The 25,688-nt window shown below is 45.1% G+C and overlaps 1 protein-coding gene and 2 long non-coding RNA genes across 7 annotated transcripts in view; 2 read left to right on the top strand and 1 right to left on the bottom strand.

Moving 5' to 3' along the window:
• Positions 1–792: 792 nt before the first annotated feature.
• On the top strand, positions 793–2,229 carry LOC132657502 (uncharacterized). The gene is made up of 2 exons (XR_009595805.1): positions 793–1,285; positions 1,955–2,229. It is a non-coding gene; the product is annotated as an uncharacterized LOC132657502 (long non-coding RNA).
• A 3,220-nt stretch (positions 2,230–5,449) lies between these two features.
• On the bottom strand, positions 5,450–21,932 carry LOC132657499 (uncharacterized). The gene is made up of 2 exons (XR_009595803.1): positions 21,761–21,932; positions 5,450–7,748 (listed from the first exon to the last, which is right to left on the bottom strand). It is a non-coding gene; the product is annotated as an uncharacterized LOC132657499 (long non-coding RNA).
• HLCS (holocarboxylase synthetase) overlaps positions 12,286–25,688 on the top strand; it is a 213,247-nt gene continuing 199,844 nt past the window's right edge. For 2 of the 5 annotated variants that reach the window (XM_060396293.1, XM_060396296.1), the window contains exons 1-2: positions 21,630–23,855; positions 24,859–24,882. Coding sequence is in view for 3 of the 5 variants with exons in the window: in XM_042238351.2 (XP_042094285.2) it covers positions 21,394–21,705 (312 nt within the window). In the remaining 2 variants the exon portion in view is untranslated. Of the gene's footprint in view, positions 12,468–21,378; positions 24,883–25,688 lie in introns of those variants that run through there. The other 3 variants (XM_012104997.5, XM_042238351.2, XM_042238361.1) reach the window with 3 other exon arrangements.

Genomic DNA, 25,688 nt, shown 5'->3' with positions numbered 1-25,688 from the left:
GAACATGTATTAATTTTATAAGTTATACAGTTAATCTTCACCCCAACCCTGCAAACAGGCATGATTCCCATTTTACAGATTAAGAAACCAAAGTTGAGAGAGATTAGATAAATTGAGAGAAATTAGATTAGACGGTGTAAAGTCACCGTCTGATAAGAGACTAACCAAATGCCAAAAAATAAATTTAAAGGGCAAAAGGACCCAAGACAGTACCTGCACACACTAGATACTCAGTTTTTGTTTTTTTTTAATTGGATTATAGTTGATTTACAATGTTGTGTTAGTTTCAAATGTACAGCAATGTGATTTAGTTATACATCTAATATACATTATTTTTCAGATTCTTTTCCCTCCCACATTATTACAAAATATTGATTATATTTCCCTGCGCTATACAGTAGGTCTTTGTTGCTTATCTACTGTATATATAGTAGTGTGTATCTGTTCATCTCAAACTCTGAATTTATCCTCACCCCTACTAAGTTTTGTCTTTTTTGTTTTGTTTTTCTTTCTGCCCAGCACCTGCAAGAGCACAGTGGCCAAGGCTGGAACAATTTGAACAATCAAATAAAGCAGTATTAGGTTATAAGCCAAAATATACAATAAATAACGTCTGTTTGTATTGATATCAATAAATATTGAATGAATGAATACATGGGCACTAATAGGCAAGTATAATTTTATTTTATATATTTATTTATTTTGGGGTGTTCTGGCTGTTCGTTGCTGTGAGGCCTTTTCTCTAGCTGTGGTCTGTGGGGTTCTCATTTTGGGGGCTTCTCATTTCGGTAACTTCTCTTGTGGAGCCAGGGCTCTAGGGGTGGATGCAGAGGCTTCGGTAGTTGCAGTGCGTGGGCTCAGCAGTTGGGGTTCCTGGGCTCCAGAGCTCAGGCTCGATAGTGGTGGTCACGGGCTTGGTTGCTCTGTGGCATGTGAGCTCTTGTTGGGCCAGAGAGCGAACCTATGTCCTCTGCACTGGCAAGCGGCTTCTTACCACTGAGCCACCAGGGAAGCCCTAGGCTCGTATTCTTTTCACAAGAGTTCCAAGAAGTTTATTTAGACTAGAGAAAGCCATAATTCGAAAAGATGCATGCACCCCAATGTTCATTGCAGGTGTATTTGTAATAGCCAAGACATGGAAGCAACCTGAATGTCCACTGACAGACACATGGATAACAGAGAAGTGGTAACATACACAATGGACCATTACTCGGCTATAAAAAAGAACAAAATAATGCCATTTGCAGCAGCGTGGATGGACCTAGAGATTATCATACTAAATGAAGTAAGCCAAAGATAAATATCATACGCTATCACTCATATTTGGGATCTAAAACAAATGATACAAATAAAGTTATATACAAAACAGAAATAGAACCACAGACATAGAAAACAAACGGATGGTTACCAAGGGAAAGGGGAGGGGAGAGAGAAATTAGGAGGCTGGGATTAACATAAACACATTACTGTATATAAAATAAATAACCAGCAAGGGCTTATTGTACAGCGCAGGAAACTATAAAAAGTATATAAATGAAAAAGAATATATCCATGTATAACTGAATCACTTTGCTGTGACTCTTTTGCGACCCCATGGACTCCTGTGTCCACTGGATTTTCCAGGCAAGAATACTGGGGTGGTTGCCATTTCCTTCTCCAGGGGATCTTCCTGACCCAACCCAGGAATCAAAACTGAGTCTCCTGTGTCTCCTGCTTTGCACGTGGGTTCTTTCCTGCTTGAGCCACTGGGGAAACCCCTAAATCAACTACACTTCATTTTAAAAATTAAACAAAAAAAATTCTATGCAGATACTCAGCCCTCAATGAGATGGCGTGTATACAAACCATACAAACCAGTTTGAAAATTATGCATGCTTTTGATGAAAATAATGTAATGAAAAGTAAATTGATTGGAAAGACAGAAAAAAAGTTTTTATTTTTTTACTTTTTGCAGGTAAAGGAATTAAAATACTGGGAAAGAAATACAGTGCTGGTGAGATAATTGGGAATTTAAAGGGCTTTTTTGTTACTAAGTATATTATACTATCTCTTGAACTTTTATTGGATCCAAGAAAGATCTTTATGAGTGAGGAAGCATTTGATGAAAGATATAGAAATCTTAGACATAATTAGGCCCAAGGTTTGTAAACTGGGAAAATTTGTGTAACTTCAAGTATGCAAATTCCTGCCTGAGAGGTAGTGTGGGAACTAAATAAAATTGAGATTCTGTTTCTTGTTCTGCTCTCTTCAATTAAAATTACTTTTTCGAATGCTGACTTTCAGCTGTTCCTTGAAAACAAAGGGTAAAGATGTTAACCCTCGGGGTTTCCGGCTTGCCTAGGAGGAGGATACCAAAAGTCAAAACATCTAAGAAGGCAGAATATTTTTACATAAACAGTGTTGAAGACAAGTAGGGAAGTGACCATTTCCTTTCCTTCTGTTTAGGCAGAATCTATTTCCTGTTACCCACTCCACAGACTGCTCTGTTCCTCTGAAATGCGATTTCAGAATTACAAGATGCTGTTAGTGCTGTTGATGACGTTTTCTGAAAGATTTCTTGGGGACAAAAAATATACATATTTGTATCTTCAGGAACAATTTGTTTCATGGGAAACAAATGTATGTATATATATATATAACAATTAATTAATTTTTATTTTTTGAAATCATGGCAAGACTAACTAAATTATACCTTTTTTTTTTTTTTTTTAATTTTGGCTGCTCCCGTGGGATCTTACTTCCCCAGCCAGGGATCAAACCAATACACCTGCACTGGGAGTGTGGAGTCTTAACAACTGACCTGCGGGGGAGGTCCCTAAAAATTACCATTTTAACCATTTTTAAGTATACACTTCGGTGGTATTAAATGCATTCACATTTTTATGCACCCATCACCATCCAACTCCAGAACTTCTTCATCATTCCAAACAAACTCTGCACCCATTAAATAATAACTTCATTTCTCCCTTTCTGTTCTAAGAGTTGACAATTCTATGTACTTCATGTAAGTGGGTCATGTATTTGTCCTTTAGTGACTGTCTTATTTCACTTAGCATAATACCCTGTTATAGTAGTCATTCAGTTGTGTCTGACTCTTTGCAACCCCATGGACTGTAGCCTGCCAGGTTCCTCTGTCCATGGGATTCTCCAGGAAAGAATACTGGAGTGGGTGGCCATTTCCTCCTCCAGGGGATCATCCCAACCCAGGGATTAAACCCCGGTCTCCCACAATGCAGGCAGATTCTTTACCATCTGAGCCACGAGAGAGCAAGGGCTTCCCTGATGGTCCAGTGGTTGAGATTTCACCTTCCAGTGCCAGGGATTAGCGGGTGGGGTGCCAGGGTGAGGATTCCATCCCTAGTGAGGGAGCTAGGATCCCACAGTACCTCAAGGCCAGAAAACCAAAACAGAAAAGAGAAGCAAAGACTTCCCTGGTGGAGCAGTGAAGAAGAATCTGTCTGCCAATGCAGGGGACACAGGTTCAATCCCCGGTCCAGGAAGATTCCACATGCTATGGAACAACTAAGCAGGGGCACCGCAAGTACTGCGCCCATGTGCCCCAACTACTGAAGTCAGAGCACCTGGGCCTGGACTCTGCAATAAGAGAAGCCGCTGCAGTGAGAAGCCCATGCTCTGAAACAGAGTAGCTCCCATTCGCCCCAACTGGAGAAAGCCCTCAGAAAGCCATGACCCAGCAAAGTGGAAGTCTCTCAGTCGTCTCCGACTCTTTGCGACCCCATGGACTATCCATGGAATTCTCCAGTCCAGAATCCTGGACTGTGTAGTCTTTCCCTTCTCCAGGGGGTCTTCCCAACCCAGGGATCAAACCCAGGTCTCCCCCATTGCAGGCAGATTCTTTATCAGCTGAGCCACCAGGGAAGCCCAAGAATACTGGAGTAAGTAGCCTCTACCTTCACCAGCAGATCTTCCTGACCCAGGAATTGAACCGGGGTCTCCTGCATTGCAGGCGGATTCTTTACTAACAGCTATGAGGGAAGCCTAATGAAGACCCAGGGCAGCCAAAATAAATAAACTTTACAAAAAAACAAACAAACAACAGAAACAATATTGTAACAAAGTCAATAAAGATGTCAAAAATGCTCCAACCAAAAAAAGAAAAAAAAAATGTTAAAAAAAATAACACAAGAGACCCCATATAGAGTCACTTCTGCTAAGCCGAGTGTTGCCAAACTAAGACAATTAGAGTCTGGCCTCCTCCAGAAATGAAATCTTTTAAACCAGTCAATCAGGAGTCACCTGCTCAGCGCTAGTGAGGTCACCTGCCTCACAGATCTGCCGTCCCCTGAAGGAAGGGGACCTGCCACAAGCAGTCTGCTTGGTGCCCCATTAACTTCCTTGTTCCTGCTCCCTTCTGCCTGTAAAAGCCTTTCATTGTGTACAGCTCCTCTGAGCTCTTTTTTAATCTGCTAGGTTGGATGCTGATTCATAAATCCCTGAATAAAATCAAGAAGATCTTTAAAGTGTACTCAAATTTTGTTTCTTTAACAGTCTTCCAGGTTCATGCTACGTTGTAGCAAGTGTCAGAATATCCTTCCTTTTCAAAGCCATGTAATATTCCACTGAATATTATTCTTTTACCCATTCATCTGTCAGTGAACGCTTGGGTTGCTTCTGTCTTTCGGCTACTCTGAATGATACTGCTATGAACAGCATTCACAAGTCCCCGCTTTTAATTATTTCAGGTATATACTCAGAAGTGAGATTGATAGATGAAATATATTTGGTTTGAATTCTTATTTTAAGCCTTGAGTTTGCTTTCTATTTTGAAATTTATTTTTATTGTTATTTTTTAATTTGTGGCTGAACCTTATGTGAGATCTTAGTCCCCTGCTGCTGCTGCTGCTGCTAAGTCGCTTCAGTCGTGTCCGACTCTGTGCGACCCCATCGATGGCAGCCCACCAGGGTTCAAACTAGTGCCCCTGTATTGGAAACTCAGAAACTTACCACTGGACCACAGGGAAGTCCTTGAGTTTGCTTTTGAAAAACAAAAATTACCATGAAATTTGTGTTCAAGGTGGGAATGGGGGAAACATTTAGTAACCAAGCTTCCCTCCCTGACTGTGGACATCCGTGGCTCAAGCACATGATAACTGATGTCTGGACACTGGAACCATCCCCAGATACTCCCTGCATTAAATCCACACCAGATCAATGGCCACAAGACACTGTGGCCTCCCCCCATACCCTTTACCTCTCAGATCTCATCTACTGCTCAATCTGCCATCCCTCCCTCTAAAGCCCCTGGCCCCTGGACTATTCGTAAGACCAGGAACATCCCAGACACACTCACCTCCTGTGTGAACCTGCCTCTTATCTTCTTCAAGACTTTACTCAAGTGTCCCCTGAGGGTGATGCTTTCTCTGGACATGTGTTTAAATCATCTCTCTCTTTCTTTCTCACACACACACACTCTTCAGCATTGTCTATCCTCTTTCTTTACCTGCTTTATTTTTGTCCATAGTAAGTAGCATACTATTATTAGCTTCTTTTTAAAAAATCCTATAGTGCTTTAAGATTTTCAAAAGTTTCACACACATGATTTTATGTAATCCCATAAGAACCCTTTTATTCCCCCTCTGCACCTATTTTTCCCCATCCTGTTCCCTTCCCCCCACTGGTAACTACTAGTTTTATACATACATATATATATATATACGTATACATATTCACACACACACACACATATATGTGTGTGTGTGTGAATCTACTTCTGTTTTGTTTTATTCACTAGTTTGTTGCATTTTTTTTAAGATTCCACATATAGCTGGTATCACACAGCATCTGTCTCTCCATCTGACTTATTTCACTTAGCATCAGTCAGTTCAGTTCAGTCGCTCAGTCGTGTCCAGTTCTTTGCAACCCCGTGAACTGCAGCACGCCAGGCCTCCCTGTCCATCACCAACCCCCAGAGTTCACCCAAACTCACATCCATCGAGTCCATGATGCCATCCAGCCATCTCATCCTCTGTCGTCCCCTTCTCCTCCTGCCCCCAATCCCTCCCAGCATCAGGGTCTTTTCCAAAGAGTCAACTCTTCACATGAGGTGGCCAAAGTACTGGAGTTTCAGCCTCAGTATCAGTCCTTCCAGTGAACACCCAGGACTGGTCTCCTTTAGGATGGACTGGTTGGATCTCCTTGCAGTCCAAGGGACTCTCAAGAGTTTTCTCCATAATGCCCTCCAATTCCATTCATGTTGTTGCAAATGGCAACTTTCCATTTTTCGTGGCTGAGGAATATTCCACCGTGGCTTCCCAGGAAGCTCAATGGTAAAGGAATCTGCCTGCAGTGCAGAAGTCATAAGTTCGATCCTTGGGTCAGGTAGATCTCCTGGAGAAGGAAATGGCTCCTCATTCCAGTATTCTTGCTGGGAAAATCACATGGACAGAGGAGCCTGGTGGACTACAGTCCGTGGGGTGGCAATGAGTCAGACACGACTTAGGGAGCATGCACACACACCACATCTTTATCCATTCATCTATTCATGGACACTTAGCTTGTTTCCATACCTTGGCAATTATAAATTATGCAGCTGTGAACACTGGGGTGTATGTATCCTCTAGAATACATATTATATTTTTACATTAATATACTATTTTAAAAATCTTTTATTTATTATCTGCCTCTCCCAGTAGGATGTCAGCTCCCTGAAGGCCAGAATTCTGTCTGTTTGTGTTCACTACTATATCCTCGTGTTTACAACAACAATATAGAAGGTGCTGGAGAGTGTGTAGCTTCTGCAGGAAATGAAGGAAAAACTTAGCAATGGTCTAATTTAATTACGTATGCTGACCTAACATTCAAAGCGAGAGAATACGGAAAGCAATGTTTTAGCCACATGTGGCAGGTGATAAAAAATAGGATCTCGCTTCAGGCTGTCCCTAAAGAAAACAGGATGGTATTCCACTTAAAGAGGATCAAAAGTAGCACCAAAAGATATGTCCAAGTTCTTACCCCAGCATCTGTGAATGTGACCTTACTTAGAACAGGGTCTTTGCAGATGTAATTAGATTTAGAGTGAACACTAAATCCAGCACCGGGTTTCCTTGAAAGAGAAAGGCAGAGGGAGACCTGAAGCAGAGACACGGGGAGAAGATGTGAAGACAGAGGCAGATTCTGGAATAGCACATCAAGGCAAGGAATGCCCAGGACTGTGCAGCCACCCCAATCCAGGAGAGCCTCCAGGATGAAGAAACCTGCAGATACCTCGCTCGATTTCAGCCTTCTCACCACCCGGGCTGTGAGAGGATAAACTTGTTATTTTAGGCCACTCAGTTGATGTTAATTTGTTATGGCAGTCCCAGGAAACGAATACATCCTCGATGGAGCCTATTTTTTTGGAAGTTGGGGGCTCACCCCATGGCTTGCAGGATCTTAGTTCTCTGATCAAGTGCCCCCCGCAGAGGAAGCACTGAGTCCTAACCATTCAACCACCAGGGAAGTCCCAAATACGTCCTCCAGAGTTGTATCTAAGGTTCACTTATTTTTTTTAAAAAAGACTTATTCATTCGTTTATTTATTTTGAGCTGCGCTGGGTCGTCGTTGCTGCTTGGGATGTTCTCTAGTTGCAGCGAGCTGGGGCTGCTGTTTCTAGTTGCGGTGCTCGGGCTCCTTTCTCACTTCAGTGGCTTCTCTGCTGGCAGAGCACGGGCTGTAGGCACACAGGCTTCAGCAGCTGAGGCTCCTGAGCTCTGTCTAGAGCGGAGGCTCGCTAGTTGCCGTGAAATTTACTAAAAAAAAAAAAAAAATACAAGTTTAAATATTTTCCTCAAGGTCACCCAGAAAATCAGGAGTTAGACATGAACTCACAAGGGCTCTCTCTAGAGTTTAGCACATTAAAAAAACCCAACCAAGTCAATAGATTTAATTAGCTTAATTACACGTTTCACTAAGTATGCCGTGCCTTGTCTGGAAGCTAGAAGGGTGGGCACTCTATAGAATTGTACAAAATGGAGGGTTTTTATTAGAAGAAGGGTGGGACAAGGGAGCTATGAGCAAAAGAAAAGAAAGGATTATTTTCAGTTGAGGACATTTTTTGGGGAAAACAGAAAAGCAAATGTTTATTTTTTTTGGTGGCACTCAATGGCAACTTAGTTCCATGACCCAGGAGCGAACTGGTGTCCCCTGAGTCTTAACTTCTGTATCACCAGGGAAGTGTCTAGGCAACGGTTTTATCATGCTGATCCCAGCTTCTTCCTCAGGGGGAGCAAGGCGAGCCCGCAAGACTGATGACCTCATTGGTGCTGACCAGAAAATTCCAAACTGGTTGGCTAGGATCATATTTCCGAGGAAAGTCAAAACTACAGTTAGGCCAGGTATGAAAGCTGGGTTTGGTATCGTGGGCTTTTAGCACCAGCGACATCATTTTGGGTCCTTGGTTTTCTTTTTAAAGAGGCTTAGCAAGCATGCCACACGGAAGATAGGCACCCCTCTCCACCGCATCCCACCCCATCACCTGTTGGATCTGATCTGAGAGTCCAGGGGCAGCCACAGTTTGTCCTGTATGAAGGGATATATTGTGCTGGGTGCTGGTGGCAGCAAGACCCAGAGTACATTCTGATTGTCCTCAAGTGACTCCATCCAGGCTCCCGGTCATGTTGAAATTCTGCTTCTACTCTAAGTTGAAATTCAGGCCTCCCTTGTTTCCTCTGACCCTCCGGGTTATTTGGTGCTGAAAGCTGAGATCACTGACCGGGGACTGAACCCGAGGTTATGGCAGGGAAAGTGCCGGATCCTGACCCCTGGCCATCAGCGAACTCCCCCTAAAGGGTGAACGTTTCAATGGACGCAGACTTCAGAGGAGTTAACAGAGGAGCAAGGAAAGCATCAGGAGAAAAGGGAAGACAACCCTTGGAATCTATGGCCCCTGGAAATGCAGTGTTTTCCAAACCTTTGAAATAAAGATGAGTACATTTGCCCAGCTCACTGCCCATTCCCTGTGATGAAGAGTAGGAGGCATCTGTGAGATTGGGTGTCACCTTTTAAACTAAGAGTTTGCAACCTTCTCAGTGGTCTCCACTGGTCAGCTCACATAGGTGGGTCAGGCTCTTGGGTCAATTTCTCGGCACTCGGCCTTCCTTATGGTCCGACTCTCAAAAGCTGGGAGCACTATGAGTGGCAGCTCTATCGTCACTGTCGTTCAGTCACTCGGTCGTGTCTGACTCTCTGAGACCCTATGGACCGCAGCAACATCCACTGGATCATCGAAACAGCACGAGAGTTCCAGAAAAACATCTACTTTATTGACTATGCCAAAACCTTTGACTGTTGTGGATCACAACAAACTATGGGAAATTCTTAAGGACTTGGGAATACCCGAACACCTGATCTGTCTCCTGAGAAATCTGTATGCAGGTCAAGAAGCAACAGTTAAAACTGGACATGGAGCAACAGATTGGTTCCAAATTGGGAAAAGAGTACGTCAAGGCTGTATATTGTCACCCTGCTTATTTAACTTATATGCAGAGAATATCATGTGAAATGCAGGGCTGGAGGAAGCACAAGCTGGAATCAAGATTGCCAGAGGAAATATCAATAACCTCAGATACGCAGATGACACCATCCTTATGGCAGAAAGTGAAGAGGAACTAAAGAGGCTGTTGATGAAAGTGAAAGAGGAGAGTGAAAAATTGGCTTAAAGCTCAATATTCAGAAAACTAAGATCAGGGCATCCAGTCCCATCACTTAATGGCAAATAGATGGGAAAACAGTGTAAACAGTGGCAGACTTTATTTTTCGGGGGCTCCAAAATCACTGCAGATGGTGACTGCAGCCATGAAATTAAAGATGCTTGTTCCTTGGGAGAAAAGCTATCATCAACCTAGACAGTATATTAAAAAGCGGCGATCTTACTTTGCCAACAAAGGTCCATCTAGTCAAGGCTATGGTCTTTCCTGTGGTCATGTATGGATGTGAGAGTTGGACTGTGAAGAAGGCTGAGCACCGAAGAACTGATGCTTTTGAACTGTGGTGTTGGAGAAGACTCTTGAGAGTCCCTTGGACTGCAAGGAGATCCAACCAGTCCATTCTGAAGGAGATCAACCCTGGGATTTCTTTTGGAAGGAATGATGCTAAGGCTGAAACTCCATTACTTTGGCCACCTCATGCAAAGAGTTGACTCATTTGAAAAGACTCTGATGCTGGGAGGGATTGGGGGCAGGAGGAGAAGGGGACGACAGAGGATGAGATGGCTGGATGGCATCACTGACTCAATGGACGTGAGTCTGAGTGAACTCCGGGAGATGGTGATGGACAGGGAGGCCTGGCGTGCTTCGATTCATGGGGTCGCAAAGAGTCCGGCTGGACTGAGCGCCTGAAATGAACTGAACCGATGAGGTCAAACTAGGATTATCATACTAGTAGAAGGGTGGTGACATTTCTTCCATCTAATGGCCTGGAGCCTATCTTGTGGTTTTGCTTATAGTTTTATAATTAAACGAGCCTACTTTCCAATAGATTTCTTAAGCGTCATTAACTTACAGTGAGTCCCCAGAGTTTCCTAGGCTTCTTTCTCTATCTTCAGGGAGGGAACCCAGGTCTCCTGCATTGTAAGTGGATTCTTTACCAACTGAGCTAGGAGGGAAGCCCAGTAGTTTGAACATTCTTTAAATGGTATAATCCCTACTTTATTCAGATCTCCTGTTTTCCCTGATGTCCTTTCTTCATCCAAGATTCCATTTAGATACCACATTACATTTAACCACTTCCTTAAGATCCTCTTGCCTGTGAAATTCCCCAATTCTTCCAATGGCTGACCTTGACAGAATTTGTCTAACTAACGTTTTTCTCATGATTTATTTGGGTTAAGGATTTGAGGTATAATAACAATAATAATAAAAAAAAATTGGCCTTTGTCTCTAATTCCTGTCACTGATCTCCTAAAATCCTTGGAATTTCCCTCTATGATAAGAGAGTCTCTGTTATTCATAATGAGCCCCTTTCAAGCCTATCAAAGTTTATGCTAATGAGGTGATAATTGGCGAACTTCTAAATGGCTTAGGATGGGGGCTGGGGGTCCAGAGGAGCTTACCAAAGAGGTTTGGCACTTTCTCCCGACCTGCTTCAAGAAACCTCTATAAAAACCCTTGGGAAGTGCTGCCGAGAGGGCAACCCTGAGAAGGCTTGGACCTCCTCCACCTCCTACTTCTGAGCATCTCTCACCGGAAACAGTAAGTACAGCGCTTGGCTGCCTTCTGTGTTCTAGTAAATTATCAAACCGGGAGCTGGATGGTGGGAAACTGTGGGCCTTTTCGTCTGGCCGGGCTTCAGAAATGCCCCGTAGCCTGGGTACCCGGATTCGCGGCTGGTGTCTGATATGGGAGGCAGAAAATCGAAGAACCGGTTGTTGATGTTAGCAAAGACCCCACGTATCCGTATTCGGTGTTAGTCCGGGGTGAGACCAGACGAGGCAAGTGGAGGGCCTCTTATTTTCGCTCAACATCTTTCCAGGAGGGTTTATACGGCTGGATGGAGTAAGGGGGTGAGACTGGGTGGCTGCGGGAAGGAGGGTTAAAGAGCTAAAAGGCCCACAACGGGCAGGCGGTGGGGAGAGACGTCTCCCGGATGAGAAGCATCCGCGGTTTGTTTTTTTTTTTTCGGTCTCTCCTGAATCTGGTCCGCTGTTGCGAAAAAGGGACTCATTGGAAAAGACCCTGATGCTGGGAAAGATTTAAGGCGGGAGGAGAAGGGGACGACAGAGGATGAGATAGTTGGACGGCATCACCGACTCGATGGACATGAGTTTGAGTAAACTCCGGGAGTTGGTGATGGACCGGGAAGCCTGGCGTGCTGCAGTCCAGGGAGTCGCAGAGAGTCGGACCCGGCTGAGCTGAGCTGAGCGGCACTGAGCGCGGTCCAGCTCTCGCGCTGCGGGCGCCCCGGGACCCCGCGGAAGCCCGGGTGGTTCACAAGCCCAGCCTGCACAGCGACTGCCTGGCCACGAGGGGGCGCAGCGCGCGGCGGCGGGTCAGGCGGGCCACCCTCGGGCGGAGAAGCCGGCCGGCCTGCCCCCTTCAGAAGTATCCAGGGTGCCGCACCCGTCAGGGAGGGTGTCGGGTGGGATAGGCTGGTCGCCGCCCCTCCGAGGGCCTCATTCATCTTTGGCCCGGGTCGCGGGGGCGCACTGGGATTGAGCCGGCTGAGCCGCGTCAGCCAGCGAGAGGGGTGGAGTCTCCGCCGAGGCCGGGCAGGGGCCCCGCGGCACTCGCGCGCCTCCCGCTGCGGAGCCCCGGCTGGCACGGCCCGCTCGCCAGTGCGCACGCGCGGCCCGAAGCGCCAGCGCGCCGGCCCGGCCCCCGTGCTCGCCGCGGGGGCTCCTGGCCCGGGCTCAGACGCAGGGATTAGGGGCAGCAACTGAACCGGCCCAGCCGCAGCCAGCAAGCGGGGACGAGTTTTTCTGGAAACTGCGTGTGGGCAGAAGCTTTCTAATGACCCAGGATCCAGATGCAAGGGTAAAAAAACCCCAACATATTGCTACTGTTCAGTTCAGTTGCTAGGTCATGTCGAGTCTTTGCGACCCCATGGACTGCAGCACACGAGGCTTCCCTGTCCATCACCAACTCCTGGAGTTTACTCAGACTCCTGTCCATTGAGTCGGTGATGCCATCCAGCCATCTCATCCTTTGTCGTCCCCTTTTCCTGCCTTCAATCTTTCCCAGCATCAGGGTCTTTTCAAATAAGTCAATTTTTCTCATCAGGTGGCCAAAATATTGGAGTTTCAGCTTCAGCATCAGTCCTTCCAATGAATATTCAGGATTGATTTCTTTTAGGATGTACTGGTTGGATCTCCTTGCAGTCCAAGGGACTCTCAAGAGTCTTCTCCAGCACTACAGTTCAAAAGCATCAATTCTTTGGTGCTGAGCTTTCTTTATAGTCCAACTCTCACATCCATACACGACTACTTGAAAGACCATAGCTTTGACTAGACGGATCTTTGTTAATCCCTGGTTGAGGAGGGGACTGGAACTCACTGTCATTTCGTGGAAACCAAAGAACTGGTGATGGACAGGGAGGCCTGGTGTGCTGCAGTCCATGGGGTCGCAGAGAGTCGGACATGACTGAGGGACTGAACTGATTGACTGCTCTGGTGTCAGGACTTACTGAATCTCTTAGGTTCTTTTGTCTCCTTGCGGAAAGATTTCAGCATGAGGCAAAGAGATGAACACAGTTTGTTAGCACAGGACGCTTGTGTGAGATACTGGTGGGCAGGCAAGGGCTCACAGCCCCAAGAACAAAAAGGGCTACATTTGTATAATCAAAGCAAAAGTTGTGGGGGAGGCTATGCATGGAGAGGGGGAAGGCTGTATGAACAATTTTTGTACCTTCTCAATTTTTCTGTGAACGTGAAATTGCTCCCAAAAAGCCTTTAAAAAATAAAGTTAATGTTGTTTGCAAAAAATAAAGTGGGGAGAAGACCGTCTTTTTCCTCACTTTTGGGTGGACATCAAGGCTTATATCATTAGTTATTTGACCCTAGATGGTCTAACTGGGTGATTGTCATATGGTGGTGACATACACTAAAATGGGAACTTTCCTAGTGACTCAAACAGCAAAGAATCTGCCTGCAATGCAGGAGATCCTGTTAGATCCCTCGGTGGGGAAGAGCCCCTGGAGAAGGTCATGGCAACTCACTCCAGTATTGTTGCCTGAAAAATTCCATGGACAGAGGAGACTGGCAGGCTTCAGTCCATGGGGTTGCAAAGCCAGACAGGACTGAGCGAGTGACACTTCCACTTTCACTTTATACTAAAATATGATGATTCATCTCAGGCTTCAGCATAATGTCCCCTTTCACCAAGTTTCTTTTGCCTTGCCCCTTTATTCCTGTCTTGGCTACATGCATAAATACTCTTCTTCAAGGACCATTAACTCCCTGACTTCATGTAACAAGATTTGGACTCCATATGTATTATCTTGTGTTTTAACTATTAGGACTTCTGGCTTGAGTGGTGAACATGCCTGGTCTTCCTTCAAGGCAGTATAGACTGAACCTGTGTCCTCTGCATTGCATGGCAGTGCTTAAACACTGGACCACCAGGAAAGTCCTATTTATCACATTTTGTATATACTAGTGTGTATAAGTGGAGGAGGAAATGGCAACCCACTCCAGTATTCTTGCCTGGAGAATTCCATGGACAGAGGAGCCTGGCAGGCTATAGTCCATGGGGTCGAGAGAGTCGGATATGACTTACCTACTAAAGAGAGAGAGAGAGAATGTGTATATGTTAATTCCAAACTCCCAGTTTCTCCTCCTTCCTCTTCTGCTTTGGTAACCTTAAGTTTGTGTTTTGTCTGTGTTGAACAAAACTCTTTGACTATATGCTTTCTGTGTGTAAACAAGCAAACAAAAGACAAAGAAAATTTGAACTTCACTTAGTTAGTAGTGGCCTTTTCCAGCAATTCTGAAAGTATTTTCTGTGTATTTTGGGATTAAGCAAATTAGGCACTATCGTGGCATTGCTGGGGGCGAGGAGTCTCACCGTGGGAGAAAGTGGTACAAGTCTGGAGGAAGGCAGGCCAGGGAGAGCTCTGTGGACTGGACTCCAGTTCCCAGATCTGCCTGCTGAAAGAACTTTGGGGCCAGGGCCGCCCCAATGGCCCGAAGCATTCCTAGTGTTCATATTTTGGTTCTAAATCCCATTCTCCAAAGTTCCTTGGAGAAGTAGCTCACTCAGTGAAAGTGAAAGTGTTAGTCCTCTGACTCTTTGTGATTTCATGGACTGTAACCTGTCAGTCTCCAGTATAAAAAAATACATATTACACAGGCTCAAAGGATCACTCCACAAAGTATTTAATAATTACAAAGGGAAAAAAGGGAAAATTTGTCAAATACCACCTTAACCATGTAATCAAAATCAGCACCAGAGAAGGACGTAAAAAGAACTGCCAAGTATGCATAACTTGAATCGGATCATGGGGTGTGTGTGTTAGCTGCTCAGTCATGTCCGACTCTTTGGGACCCCATGGTCTGCAGCCCGCCAGGCTGCTCTGTCCGTGGGATTCTCCAGGCAGGAATACTGGAGTGGGTTGCCATTTTCTTCTCCAGGGGATCTTTCTGACCCAGGGATTGAACCCGGGTCTCCTGCATTGCAGGCGGATGCTTTACCATCTGAGCTACTAGGGAGGAATCCTGGGGTAACATCAGACAAACTAAAATTGAAGGACAGACTACAAAATAATGGGCCTGATTCTTTTTTTAAGAGTAATCACTAGACTTTATCTGAACAACTGGGAAAATATTTCCTTAAACTGTTTATAAGTGGGAAGGGATGCATGGTATTGGAAGCACACGAAGGAAAGAGGCGGGGCAGGGGGCGGCAAGAAAGTTGGAAAGCAAAGAAGCAAAAAGGCCAGGAAAAAATACTGCATTGAATTAACCACAGACCAGAGTACCTTTCATCTTATGTACCCTTAATACATTCATGAAACTTCCAGAGGTATTTCCATTAGTTAAATGGGAAACTTGTACAAAGTTGTGTCTGACGCTTGGGACTCTATGGACTGTAGCTGCCAGGTTCCTCTATCCATGGGATTTTCCAGGCTAGAATACTGGAGTGGGTTGCCATTTCCTTCTCCATGGGCCTGGCTTTTAAAAACATGTTTACGTTGTGGGACTTCCCGGTTGGTCCAATAGTTAAGACTCCATGCTCCCAGTGAGGGGGGTTGGGTTTGATCCTTGGTCAGGGAACTAGATCCCACATACTGCAATTAAGACCTGGCTTAGTCCAAAAAATAAGTCTAAATCATGAAAGACAAAGATTAGGGAACTGTCCCAGAGTAGAGAGGAATAAAGAGATATGACAACTCCAGTGAAAAGGTGTAACTTTGAAGTGGGAAAATATTGCATAAAGGATGTTATTGGAACAATTGGCAAATTAACAATTGGGCTCGGTCGTAGATGTTAGCATTGGATCCATGTTAATTTTCTGAACTTGATCATTGTAGGGTGGTTACCTAAGAGAGCCTTCTTGTTCTTAGGAAATAATCCCTAAGTGTTTGTGGGTGAAGAGTCAAGATTTCTGCAACTTAATCTCAAATGGTTCAGGGAAGGAAAAAAAAGTCTCTGCTTTGCTTTGTACCACTGAATTGGATATGCCACAGTTTAAACTCTATGTTCCCTATTGTTGAACATTAAATTTTCCAATTTAAAAAATCATTCTTACAAACAATGATGCTATCAACATCTTTACGAACAGAAATTATTTCTTTTGTCACCATTTTTAGTATAAATGCCCAGAATTAGGAATACCAAATCAAAGAGTGCCAGTGTTTTTAAAGCCTTTAAGAAGAGAGTAGTAATTCAAGATGCTAAGAGTGGTTGATTTAAATAGAAGGTTGTAAGTAACCATGGGAGGTGAGAGCACAGAGCTACAAATAGCAGGAGATTTTGAAAGCAGCTGCTCATGCAAAGGACTCTTCCAGTACTGGAAAACTCCCTGCACTATGGCAGGGGGGTTGCTAACCTAAAACTGCTGCTGTAAGCATAGCGTGGGGAGTTTTCCAGCAGACTTTTTCGGTTAGCAACTTCCCTACCCTTGTCCTAGGACTCATGGGTCTAATCCAAACCACCATGACCTAAATCTAGACTTTGGACAATAAGGGATTTGTGCCTCCGGAGGATTCTTCTGGCTAAGAACCACAATGTGATGCTTTGTGTTCAAGAACCTCATGACTCTCCAAGGTAGCTGTGAACATTAGTGGAAATCTAAAATAAAAAAGAAAGAGTATTTGGCCTAAAAGATACTGAGTTGAAATAAAAACTGCTAGTAATGGGAGTGTAAATTGCTATAACTACTTTGGAAAATCGCTTAGTGTTATGTTTTTAACACTCAACATTAACTTGATCCAATAACTCCTATCCTAAGTAGGTGTGGTTCCCAGAGAAATGCTTGAACATGGACTCCAGAGAGACAAGTAAGGGAATGTTCAGAGCAGCATTACTTGTCAGAGGTCAGAGCAAATGAACTGGAAATAACCCAGTGTCCATCTACAGGATAATGGCTAAGCAATCTATGGTAGAACACAATATTACATAGCAGTGAAAATGAATAAAGTCCAGCTATGCAAAATTATGGGGCTTCCCAGGTGGCTCAGAGGGTAAAGAATCTTTCTGCAATGCAGGAGATGCAGGAGACAAGGGTTCGATCCCTGGGTTGGGAAGATCCCCTGGAGAGGGAAATGGCAACCTGCTCCTGTATTCTTGCCTGGAAAATCCCATGGACAGAGGAGCCTGGTGGGCTACAGTTCGTAGGGTCACAGAGTCGGACACGGCTGAAACGGCTTAGCGCACACGCACAGTTATATGTGTGAAGCTTAGGAACAATTAGTGACAAGGCGTAGAAGTTTACTTTTTGAATAGTATTTTTGAAAGCTAAAAAACTTGAGCTTTTAGGGATGTATTTATTTGTATTAAGATCTTCTTTTATTAAACTTATGGATTTACTCATTTATTTTTGGCTGCCCTGGGTCTTCCTTACTGTCCGTGGGCTTGCTCTAGTTTCGGCGAGCGTGGGCTACTCTGTGTGATGGCTTGAGCCTTCTCATTTCGGGGGCTCCTCTTGTTGCAGAGCTCGGCTCCAGGCCCACCGGCTTTGGTAGTTGTGGCTCACAGGCTCTACAGTGGGGGCTCAGAAGTTGTGGCGCACGGGCTTAGTTGCTCTATGGCACGTGGAATCTTCCCAGACTAGGGGTCGAACCTGCGTTTTCTGAAACGGCAGGCGAATTGTTAACCACTGGGCCACCAGGGAAGTCCTTATAGTAAGATTTTTTAAAAACAAGGTAAATAAAAATATAAAACTGAGGGACTTCCCTGGTGGTCCAGTGGCTAAGACTCTCATCTCTCAGTGCTGGGGCCTGGGTTTGATCCCTGGGTTGGGGATCCCACATGCCACAGCTAAGACCCTGTGCAGCCAAATAAAGTTAAAAAAAAATATATATATATATATATATATATATATATATATATATATATAAAATTGAGGATAGGCAGGGAGATAGGGTAGGTAAGAAGTATAGCATTGTTGGCAATAATCTTTTTCCTTTTTCTTTTAATGTGCATTGTAATATTTTTAAGAGGGATAGCCAGGATGGAGTGTTTACCAAACAGTTTATCACTTCATTTTATTTGATTTTCAAGCTTCTCCAGGGGAGATGCTGCATTTCATGGGTGACATAAACTTGGAGGGTAGTTAATAGTTAGGATGGCAGGTCCTAGTTGGCTAAATCCAAGGGGTGCAGTCAATAGGATACAATTTAACAGGAGTAAACATGTTGACATTGGTTTCTGTGTCAGCAGCAAAGGTATAGCTAGAATTAGGACCAGTGACTTTTTTTGTTTCTTTTGTCTTGGCCACGTGCATGACATGTGGGATCTTACTTCCCTGGATGGTGGATCAAACTTCCGCCTCCTGCGGAAGCACAGACTCGTAACCACTGGACTGCCAGGGAAGTCTAGGATTAGTGGTTTTTTAAAAAAGAAACAGTCTAGGATTTTATATGAATGCAGTTTCAATAAGTTATTGAGCTCATTTGGCAATAATCTAGTTCTTAAATTGAGGGGTAGGTACATAATATTCATTTTATTACTAATTTTGTACCTTACATATGTTACTGGAAATTCTTTTGAATGTGTTGCAATTGAAAACATCACTGGTGTCTACTGTTTTTGCATGTTAAATTTGAAAATAGCAATGTAGATAAAAATCAGGAAACCATACAATTTTATAATTGGAAGAGGCCTTCAAGATGATGGCTAATCTGAGAGGTAACCATTTAAAAATTAAAACTCTAGGGAATATTTATAGTTTGGGAAATTGGGGATGATTCTAAACATAAAAGCAATGGTAAACATCATGAAAAAAATTGAGGTTTTATTTAGTTAAAAAGTAAAATTGATACATCAAAAATCATCTTAAAATTAAAAGGCAAATGTTAAACTGATTAAAAATATGCCATAAGCAGGGACTACCCTGGTGGCTCATTGGTAAAGTCGGCCTTGTAGTGCAGGGGACTTGGGTTCAATCCCTAGTTAGGGAACAAAGATTCCTCATGCAGCTGAGCCCAGAGCAGTGCAGCTCCTGAAGCCTGCATGCTCTGGAGCCTTCACCACAACTGGAGAGACTGTGCTGCAACTAAGAACCCATACAGCTAAATTAAAAAGAAAAAAAAAGCCACAACTATATACCAGCCCAGGGTTGATGCCCTTAGTATAACATTATGACAGCTTGCGGAAAAACCCAAATGAACTTTTTGGCCAACCCAATATAAAGACCCCCATAAAATCAGTAGGAAATAGAGTAATACCAAAGTTGAAAAATGGCAGTGGATGTTAGCATGATGAAGGAAACTATCAACAAAAGGAGAAAATAGCCTACGGAATGGCGAAGATATTTACAAACAATATGTCTATAAGGAGTTAATATCTAAAATACAGAATTCAACATTAAAAAAAATTGTTTATAAAATGGGCACAGGACTTTAGAAATAGACGTTTTTCCAAAGAGGATATACAGATGACCAATAGACTTATGCAAAAATGTTCTATATCACTAATCTTCAGGGAATTCTATATCAAACCCACAATGAGGGGCTTCCTTGGTGGTCCAGTGGTAAGACTCTGCACACCCATTGCAGAGGGCACGGATTCAATTCCTGGCTGGGGAAGGAAGATGCTACATGCTGGGCAGTAAGGCAAAAAGAAAAAAACAACAACCCCTGAACAAATAATTCCCTGGTGGCTCAGATGGTAAACAGTCTGTCTACAATGCGGGAGACCCGTTTGATCCCTGGGTCAGGAAGATCTCCTGGAGAAGGAAATGGCAACCCACGCCAGCATTCTTGCCTGGAGAATCCCATGGACAGTGGAGCCCGGTGGGCTACATACCACAGGGTCGCAAAGAGTAGGACACACTGAACGATTTTACTCACTAAACAAACAGTGACCCATGATAATGTATCACCTCACACCTGTCAGAAAGGCTATCATAAAAAAAAACAAGTATTAGCAAGTATTAGTGAGGATGTGGAGAAAACTTTTGTACAGGAAGCGACTTCAGTGTGCACAGTCGACAGTAGTGCCTGGGAGCTCCCTGGCAGTCCAGTGGTTAGGACTCAGCGCTTTCACTGCCTAGGCCCTGTTTCAGTCACTGGTGGGGAACTAAGATCCCAAGCCCCTCGATTGGTGTGACAAAAAACCAGAGGAATGGCTAAACAGATCATGGATACTCAAACATGGACTATTTTGTAGCTGTCAAAATGTATTGGGTGTGATGGAGGTCTCAGTTTGAGGTTTTCTCTGACCTGGAGTTTGTTCCTTGAACCATCCCTAAGCACTTCCCTGGAGGTCAGAGACAACTGCTTTCCCCTTTGTGGGTATCTAATTGATCCCAGGTGTCAGTCCACTTCCCCCCATACCCCCCAATAATGAATTCCCTATTTCCCGAAAGAGGAGGAAACCTCCAGTCCTTGTTTGAAAATGCTGTGTTGGAAGAGTTCAGATGGCAGAATTAAGATTCCTTCATCCCTAGGGTGGGCTTCCCAGGTGATGTAAAGAACCCACCTGCCAATGCAGGAACTGTAAGAGAGGAGGGTTCGATCCCTAGGTCTGGAAGATCCCCTGGAGAAGGAAATGGCAATCCACTCCAGTGTTCTTGCCTGGAGAATCCCATGGAAGAGGAGCGTGGTGGGCTACAGTCCATGGGATCAGAAAGAGCTGGACACGACTGAAGAGACCTACCACGCAGGCACCATACCCTAGGGTAGCAATGGGAATCTCCCGTTACTCTTAGTAAAGGAAGACTTAGTTAATACATCCAGCTCTCAGTTGTACTAAAAGGAGGAGTAACGCCAGGGAGGAAAAGGAATCCACTGAGTAAACAAATTCAGCTCCCTACTGTCCACCTCCTTCAGCCAACATCCTATGGAGGGGATCCCTGTGCGGCTCCTCTCCTCTCTCATTTGGTAAAAGCTTCGGCCACCCTCACTGTGTCCCCAAGGCTTCCACACGTCTCCAGGGGAGGCAGACATCCTGGACCTGCAGCAAGGGCAAGGTGGGCGAGCAGAGTTGCAGGGCAGCTGGAAAGCAGCCTGTGCCACCCCCGGAGGTGACACAGTGACACTGAGAGTGAAAGTCGCTCAGTCGTGTCGGGCTCTGCAATTCCGTGGACAGTCCATGGAACTCTGCAGGTCGGAATCCTGGAGTGGGTAGCCTTGCCCTTCTCCAGGGGATCTTTCCAATCCAGGGATCGAATCCAGGTCTCCTGCATTGCAGGCGGATTCTTTACCAGCAGAGCCACCAGGGAAGCCCAGAGATACTGAAGGCCTGAGCTAATGTTTCAGGGTTTCAGGTAGGAGGATGCTGGGGCGGGCCAGGCGGTGATCATGCCAAAAGGGGGAGGGAGGAGGGCAGCGGGAACGGTGCTCCGGAGCGGCCAGAAGCCCCGGCCAATGTCAGCGGAGGCTGGAGCGGTGGGCAGGATTTGGGGTTGTGCCGGGCAGCGGGGCCCCCACCAAGGGGGATCTCCACCCGGCCTTTCCCACGGCCTGCTTCCCACTCCCCCGCGGCCACCTGCTCTGTCCTTGGGGGAACGCTTCTGCCCGCCCCCCACCCCCCTCCCAAATCAGGCGCACTGGCCGCGGGGTCCCGGGGCTTGGCCCACAGGTCCCTGTTACTGGGGGCTCCCTCTTAACCAGGTAAAGGGCTGGGGCGCCCGGCGTGGGTTGGCAAGCAAGGGCTCGGATTTCCTACCTTTGACTTTGCTGTTTGATCCCCTCCTAGAGAGACTTATTTATAGAAATCAGTGGTTCCATCGCGGCCTGCTCTCCGGCTTTTGCTGTTTTCAAGATGCCTGATGGGTGGCTGGTTGCAGGCCACCTTCCAGCCTACAGTCTTGCTCCCTGCGCGCTGCGTCCCAAGTTCCAATTCGGCGGCATCCGCAGCCCTTGGCTTCTCCGGGAGATGGCTCTTTTCTCCCTTCAGGGCCCTGTGGTTCCTGAGATGCTTCTTGCTTTTCTACACTCTGAATTTCTTTTTTTCCCCCACCAGATTTACTGTAATTTTCTTATAGACTTTTAGCTCTGGGGAGAAGCAGGGTTTGCATAGAGGCCTTTTAAAAATACAAGGTTGATTGCAAAGCAAGGGAGATTAACAAGAGGACACTGCAGCCTTGCCTCTGAGGAGCCTGGACAGTGGTACCTCTATGGGAACCAAATTCAGTGAAAACCGGGAAGCAAAGTCCAGGCTGGGGATGTGAGGGGCTGTATGACAGCTCCTGGCTTCCCCATCCACTCTTTCCATGGAACTTCCCTTTGAGACTCATGAAATTTTCAGTAGCAACGCTTTATAACAGGTATATGACTTTTACCCCCTCCCTTTTAAGCAGGGTTTGGCTTTCTCTAATCACTAAGTTGCAGTTCCCAGGGGAAAATGTTCAGGTTGGCTGAGAGAAAAGAGGAAAATTATGATGTGATTCATCGGCCCCTTTTTGTGGCACTTTCAGCCACAAGGTGAGGACCTGACTGTCCTGGGTGTTACTGCAGTGTCTGCCATTTCAGGCTGAAGTCTGCTTTGTTTGTTTTTGGGGAAGATCCATGAAGCTTGGGACTGGTACAAGCATGACTCTTGAATTTTCATATAATTGCAGTGCTGCGTGATATGCATAACTGGATATGCATAACCAAGATATGTCTTGGTTTTAAGATCTTTATACATTCTATACACTTGGAGATTCTCTTTTTTAATAACATTTTTTGATGTGGACCACTTTAAAGTCTTTACTGAATTTGGTACAATATTGCTTTTGTTTTGATTTTTTTGGCCATGTGGATCTTAGTTCCCTAGCCAGGGATTGAACCTGAACCCCCTGCCCTGGAAAGAGAAGTTTTAAGTACTAGCCTGCCTGGGAAGTGACTGATTTTTTTTAAAATATTCTTTTCCATTATGGTTTATCATAGGATAATGAATATAGTTCTCTGCTATACAGTAAGACAGTGTTTATCCATTTCTGTAGGTATGTATACGTGAGTCTGCTTTTTAAGTCATCTTCATCTGTGTTTTGCTGGATGGCGTGCATATTCCCAGAGCTCTCTGGCTTAGGGCCCTTTCAGCTTCTGACCCTTCAGTCCCTTGACTCTTCCAGTTCCCTTGATGCCTGTCCCTTGGTTCTTTCTTGCCCCTTTCTCATTGCTGATATGCCCTGGATGGGCCCTGGGCTGGGTGGGGAGATGTGCTGCCAATGATCTTTCTCATTTCATTTTATTAAAAAAAAAACTTTTTTTTTGGCCTGGCTGTGTCGCTTGCAGGATCTTAATTTCCTGATTGAACCCAAATTCCGGCAGTGAAAGCCTAGAGCCCTAACCATTGGACAACCAGGGAATTCCTTTTCTTATTTAAAGTGTAATGGTTTTAGTCCGTTTCCCCATTCATTCGTTTGACCCCAATAACTCGTCCTCTAAAAGTGAGATCTTTTTTCAGAAAATGGGACAGAATTGCTCAGAAGACAAACTCGGTGCTTGGAGGGAGCGAGGGGCAGCTCATCTCCTTGTAGTCTCTGCTCTACCGAGGAGGTTTAGACTTTTGAGGCTGCTAAGGGCTTTCTGAAGGAGCATGGCGTTGTCAATTCTGGAAACTTATGGTACTGACCAGCCCAGCTGCTGGTCCTGGTCCTGTCTGATGGGCAGGTGACTCTTCACAGATGGTGACTCCCTTCCCCAACCAGGAAAACTTTTATTATGCGCCTGGGATATAAAGGACCATTCCCCTCTGCTGGATGAAGACAAGTTTGCTTTCTATGGAGAAAATTTTGTGAGTACTTCGCTCTCTAGTGGCCAGCTGGGTGAAAGAGGTAACAGTTTTACTTCACTTTACAAATAGAAGTTAGGAGCCAGTTTAGCGTCAGGAAAACTCTGTGGACCATCTACTGTGCTGTCACAGGGCTAAACCCCAGGGATATGGAGGTAAATGAGGTCACTGCTAGTCAAATCCTTGCAAGTTGAATCATGGTGCAAATGTATTAGGATTTTTTTTTGAGAATTTTAAAGCTTGAAGGGGAAGTTAGAGATGATCTGGTTTGTCTCCCGTCTGCTTTTTTTTTTTAATCACAGTTGAAAAACCAGGGTCCAGAGAGATGAAATGATGTCCTTAAGATGACATGGCTAGTTAGGGAAAGGGGGGAAAAATGCTAGTGAAATTCAGTGGACAGTCATCCTTTGATTTTCATAACTTATTCTGAAATACTTCTGGACTTACCACAAAGTTGCAAAAATAGCACAGAGTTCATTTGCTCAGCTTCCTCCAGTGTTAATATCTTGTACAACCATGGATTTATCAAAACGCATACATTAACATTACAACAATACTATTAACTATAGACTTCAGATTTCACCAGTTTTTCCACCTCAGTTCTTTTGCTGTTTCAGATCGAGTTCACGATATCACATAGCACTTCTTTACTTACTTACCACACTGCATTTGGACTCTAGTTTTTAACTTTAGATTTTCATTACTGTTCCTTGAAACAGTAATGAACTAGTGAGATTCCGCTGCCATACAGACACTGTGTCACAAGCCCCCTTTGTATATGGGAGTAGGCTTGGTGTGTTTCCAGAGCCGGCTGTTTGCCCTGGAGATCTTGATGCCATCCTGCGGCAGCTCTGTGGGTGTGCTTGAACTCTGCACAGCCCTAGCTTATCTCATCTGGGTGCAAATGGCTGTCCTCGGGGCTCAAAGTGGCACACCCTGCACTGTCTGCCACCATTCCCTCTTTTTTTTTTTTTCATTCCCTCTTAAATTTATTTTTCAAATATTTTTCTTTATTTGGCTGCGCTGGTCCTTGTTGCGGCATGCAGGATCTTCAGTCTTCATGGCGGCAGGTAGGTTCTTTGGTTGCGGCTCGTGAACTCTTAGTTGTAGTAGATCAGATCTGGTTTCTTGACCAGGGATTGAATCTGGGCCCCTTGCACTGAGAGCACAGAGTCTTAGCTACTTGACCACCAGGGGAGTCCTGAGCACCTTTTGTTTGCCAAATGGCTTTTTGAAGAGCTTATTCAAGTCTTTAGCACACCCGCCCCCCCCCCCCCCCCCCCCCCCCGCCTCTTTTTCCCCCTGACTTTTTCTTACTGATTTGGAATTTTGTTCTTTTGGCCACGCCAGGCAGGATGCCGGATTCTAGTTCTCTCACCAGCAATTGAACCTGTGCCCCCTGCAGTGGAAGGGCGGAGTCTTAACCACTGGACCGATAGGGAAGTCCCTGGGATTCTTTATTATAGGCTAGGTCCATGGGGTCTCGAAGAGTCGGACAAGACTGAGCGACTTCACTTTCACTTTTCACTTTAATGCATTGGAGAAGGAAATGGCAATCCACTCCAGAATTCTTGCCTGGAGAATCCCAGGGACAGGGGAGCATGGTGGGCTGCCGTCTATGGGGTTGCACAGAGTCGGACACGACTGAAGCGACGCAGCAGCAGCAGCAGCAGCAGGGAGTGAATCTTTATCGAGTACTTGTGTTCTGCAAATACCTTTTTCATTCTAGAACTTGTCTTTGTTATAGTTTCTTAATGTGCACGTGAGCTCCGTTGTGTCCCCCCGGACTCTTTGTGACCCCATGGACTGTAGCCTGCCAGGCTCCTCTGTCCATGGGATTTCCTAGGCAAGGCAAGAATCCTGGGGTGGGTTGCCA

This window comes from Ovis aries, chromosome 1 (genome assembly GCF_016772045.2).
Source record: "Ovis aries strain OAR_USU_Benz2616 breed Rambouillet chromosome 1, ARS-UI_Ramb_v3.0, whole genome shotgun sequence".
Lineage (NCBI taxonomy): Eukaryota > Metazoa > Chordata > Mammalia > Artiodactyla > Bovidae > Ovis > Ovis aries.
Note: the sequence above shows the minus strand (reverse complement) of the source record. Positions and strands in the feature narration are given on the sequence as shown.